The sequence below is a fragment of the Cariama cristata genome, unplaced genomic scaffold (genome assembly GCF_000690535.1).
Source record: "Cariama cristata isolate BGI_N322 unplaced genomic scaffold, ASM69053v1 scaffold38771, whole genome shotgun sequence".
Lineage (NCBI taxonomy): Eukaryota > Metazoa > Chordata > Aves > Cariamiformes > Cariamidae > Cariama > Cariama cristata.
In genome coordinates this window covers 393-3,994 of record NW_009601667.1, presented here as the reverse complement: position 1 = coordinate 3,994, position 3,602 = coordinate 393, and the positions used below count along the sequence as shown (strand labels likewise).

The 3,602-nt window shown below is 55.5% G+C and overlaps 1 protein-coding gene across 1 annotated transcript; it reads left to right on the top strand.

The window, feature by feature from the left end:
• Positions 1 to 120: 120 nt before the first annotated feature.
• PEBP1 (phosphatidylethanolamine binding protein 1) lies at positions 121 to 1,620 on the top strand (the record flags this gene model as incomplete). Its single annotated transcript, XM_009710539.1, has 3 exons — positions 121 to 230; positions 856 to 956; positions 1,418 to 1,620. Coding segments are annotated over 3 exons (414 nt in total), but the record flags the coding sequence as incomplete, so codon positions are not given.
• Positions 1,621 to 3,602: the final 1,982 nt, after the last annotated feature.

Genomic DNA, 3,602 nt, shown 5'->3' with positions numbered 1-3,602 from the left:
TGAGCTCCTCGGGTGTTGTTGCCAGCGCTGGTCACGCGTGGCCTCCGTGTGCGGCTGGCGCAGGCTGCGTGGTGCGGGCAGCAGGGCTTGCTGCGTGTGGTAACGCTGTCATCTGTCCAGGTCCAGCATCGCCCCACCAGCATTGAGTGGGATGGCTGTGATCCCCAGAAGCTTTACACCCTGGTTCTCACAGACCCAGATGCTCCCAGTAGGAAGGACCCAAAGTTCAGGTAAGGGGGGGGGTGGGCAACTCCCTGTCTTGTTTGTGGAAAATGGAGCATCCCTCTCAGTCTGAGCAGAGGCTTAGAAGAAGGTTGGGAACACACAGTGCCGAAGGTACAGCAGTGAGTCTGTGGCTTGGGATAGGAACAGTGCCTTTGCATCTCTCCTTGAGACAAGGACAGCACAGGGAGGAGCAGCTGCTTTTGCCGGGGGTGTTTGGAGGTCTGTTATAGCTTAGAGAAGCACAGCAGCTGCTGCTTGCTCTAATTTGGTATGTGTGCGAGTTGAAATTGGGTCTGCCTGCACTAGCAGTGGAGTCTTAAACCTGGGACCGGCTCACCTTTATCAGGTCGGGCTCAGATGCGTGTGGAATATCCACTCTTAGGGATCAGGCTCTGGGTTTTCCGGAGGCACAAGGCAGGATGACAGAGCTGGTTTTGACAGGCTCTGCACCCTGAAGGAGGCAGAACTTGCTCTAGGACTGGTGCTCTTTGGGTTTGGCAAACCAGGAGCAGCAGCGGTTAGCTTCAGGTACCTTACACTGACAGCCTTATGGAAAAGTGGCAGCTTGGAGCGATGAAGGGTCTTAGCTGGGGCTGTGATGCAGTCTGATTGGTTTTTGTCTTCTTTCAGGGAATGGCATCACTTCCTGGTGACCAACATGAAAGGCAACAATGTGGGCAGTGGGACTGTGCTGTCAGATTACGTCGGCTCCGGCCCTCCCAAAGGAACAGGTCGGTACCTCGCTGCAGCAGCTCCTGTGCTCCGACCACAGCGGTGCTGCGTGGATCAAATGCTGTGCACAGGGGAGGGTGGGGAGTCCTTTCGAGAACCGGCTGCCTGCTTGGCTCGTGCTGCGGGAACAACTTACGCAGGACCGCTTGCAGCTGCATGTAGCCACAGCCAGCACGAGCATGTACCACCACCATCCCCTCGCTGTCTGGTGGCAGGCCTCCACTGTTGTGCCCGCAGTTGGTAGGCAGTGCTGCTCGGTGGAGGCGGCATTAGCCCAGGCATGTCATGAGCTGTTCAAGCGTATGTAGCACATCTTCTTTGAGCTCCTTCAGCCCCATCGTACTTGGATGCCTGCGTTCTCCGGGATCAGAAAGCTGTTTTCCTGGGGTCGCTTCAAAGCAAACCTTAAACCTGGGAATTGCAGGTGACTGGCACTTGTAACGCTGTCTCCTCCCCACAGGGCTGCAACGCTACGTGTGGCTGGTGGAAGAGCCCTGCAACGAGCCCATCCTCTCTAATCGCTCTGGTGACAAACGAGGGAAGTTCAAGGTGGCTTCTTTCCGCAGCAAGTACGAGCTGGGGGTGCCAGTGGCTGGCACTTGCTACCAGGCAGAGTGGGATGACTACGTGCCGAAGCTTTATGAGCAGCTGTCAGGGAAGTAGGGTGAGGGGACCTGGAGAAGCACTGTGCAGCACCCCCTGCGCCCCTGGAGACCAGGCCGGTTGGAGCATGTCACTGTAGTTTTGTTTGATTAGCGAGTTGAACCCAGCTGCTCCCACCCTGACCGCTGGAACTGTAACCCTGTCACCGTCCCTGAACCCGCTTCTGTGTCGGTGTGGTCCAGACCTGTGCCGTGCTTCAGCTGACTCCTGTAGGTACAGGCGATCGCGAGCTAGACGAGCTTCTGACAAGGTGTCCCTGTAAGGGCCACCCCTCCGGGCTGACGTGCTTAAGGGAAAGCAAAGCCTTTGCAAATTAATTGTTGCTTCAGAGTGTCTCTGCTGTACCGAAATACTACGCAGCATTGAGAACCACTTCTGGGCTGGCACTGGCTGTAGTCTCCCCTTCCCAGGAGAGGAGATGGCAGGCTAAGGGAAACTCCCCCGCCCCCGTTTTGTTTTGTTTTAATTTTTACCCTTAGGTATTTGGCCAGTGCCTTCACTTCACTGAAGCGACCCACTAAAGTGGTGAAGGTGTCGCTGGCAGGAGGCAGGGAAGCTGGTTTATAGCACTACCTTCTGTTCTCTGTTGCCACTCAAAGCTGAGAGACCACTTCATTTTGTTCAAGTTCTGTTGTGACCTGATGTTAACGTGCTGTTTGCTCACAGTGCAATTAAAAACTTACCAAGGTGGATGGTGTGGTTGTCTTCTTGGGGGACAGGGGAGTGCTTACGGGAGCAGCCTGCTGTCATCGGGTTCTTTTCCAGCTCCGGAGGTGAAGAGGCTGGGCCCTCTGAGAGGCACTCTGCCGTCCTGGCAGTGCTGCCTGACACAGCAGCCATCTCTTTCTGTCTAACAACCTACCTTGTTCCAGTTCAAATCTGCTCGCCTCCAGGTGCAGCTTGCACAGTAAAGGGTCATGGCAAAGGGAGTGCTGCCAGGCTGGCTTTAGAAATTCAGAGGAAGCTTCTTTTTCCAGGGTGTTTCTGAAGCTGCTCTCTCATTCAATTTATCACCTGAAAGCCTCCCGTCAACCTTGACGTTCCTCACAGCCTGTGCTCAGGGGTCAGTCCTGGGCCTTGGCCAGCTGTGGGGGAGCAGAGCCAGCTGTTAACGAGCCCTTCCACCCCCTCCGTCAGCCTCCCTGGGGCTGAGGGAGCCCCGTGCCTTTAGCCCGTGTTTGGCAGCCCCATCCCTGCCCCAGGGGATCTCCCCACACGCCGAGCCTCAGGCCTGGTGCTCCCCGGAGGCCGCCTTCCCTCCACCCAGCTGCTGCTGCTCTGCAGAGCCCACACCACTGCGGCTGAACCCCGACTGTGGATTTTGGCTCCTGCAGGAAGCACCACCACCCTTAATGCCCTGACCCCAGCCCAGCTGCAGGGTCCCAGTTGTTCTCCTGACCCTCCAACAGCTTGCAGGGAGGCCTGGTGGTCCCCTAAGCGCTTAAAGCAGAAAACAAACCCTTGGTCCAGACTGACATCTTTAAAAGGTTAAAAAAGATGAAGCCAATGTAATTCTACTTCATGGAACTAGAAGCCTTCCCCCTTTTTAAAACTAATTCCCTTTTCAAAGACCCAAGTGGTCTGAGAAAGATACCAAAAACCTCAACACGCTGCAGCAAGGCGCTGTAAAAATCAGAGTGACTCCGTAACAAAGGAAGGGGTTGGTTTCTGCCCCAAGGTAGTTTTTCAACCCAGCCATTAAAACTTTTAAACAGGATTGATGGTTTTTCAGGAAAACATCCCCAACAACTCAAGACAAAGATCCACCAGACAGCGTTATGGGGTGGATGGAGGCTTGAAGAGCTGTACTCGGCGAGGGCGGATCTGTCCGGGGACTTGGCCGTACAACATGGGCCATGATCCCTTAGCCTAAAAAAGCACCGCTGGCAAGAAAACCAGATTTGGAACAAAGCCGCAGAGGTTCCTCCAGGCAGAAGGACCCCCGGAGGTGGGCGGGGAGGGGGTCACTGCCCCTGCTCCCA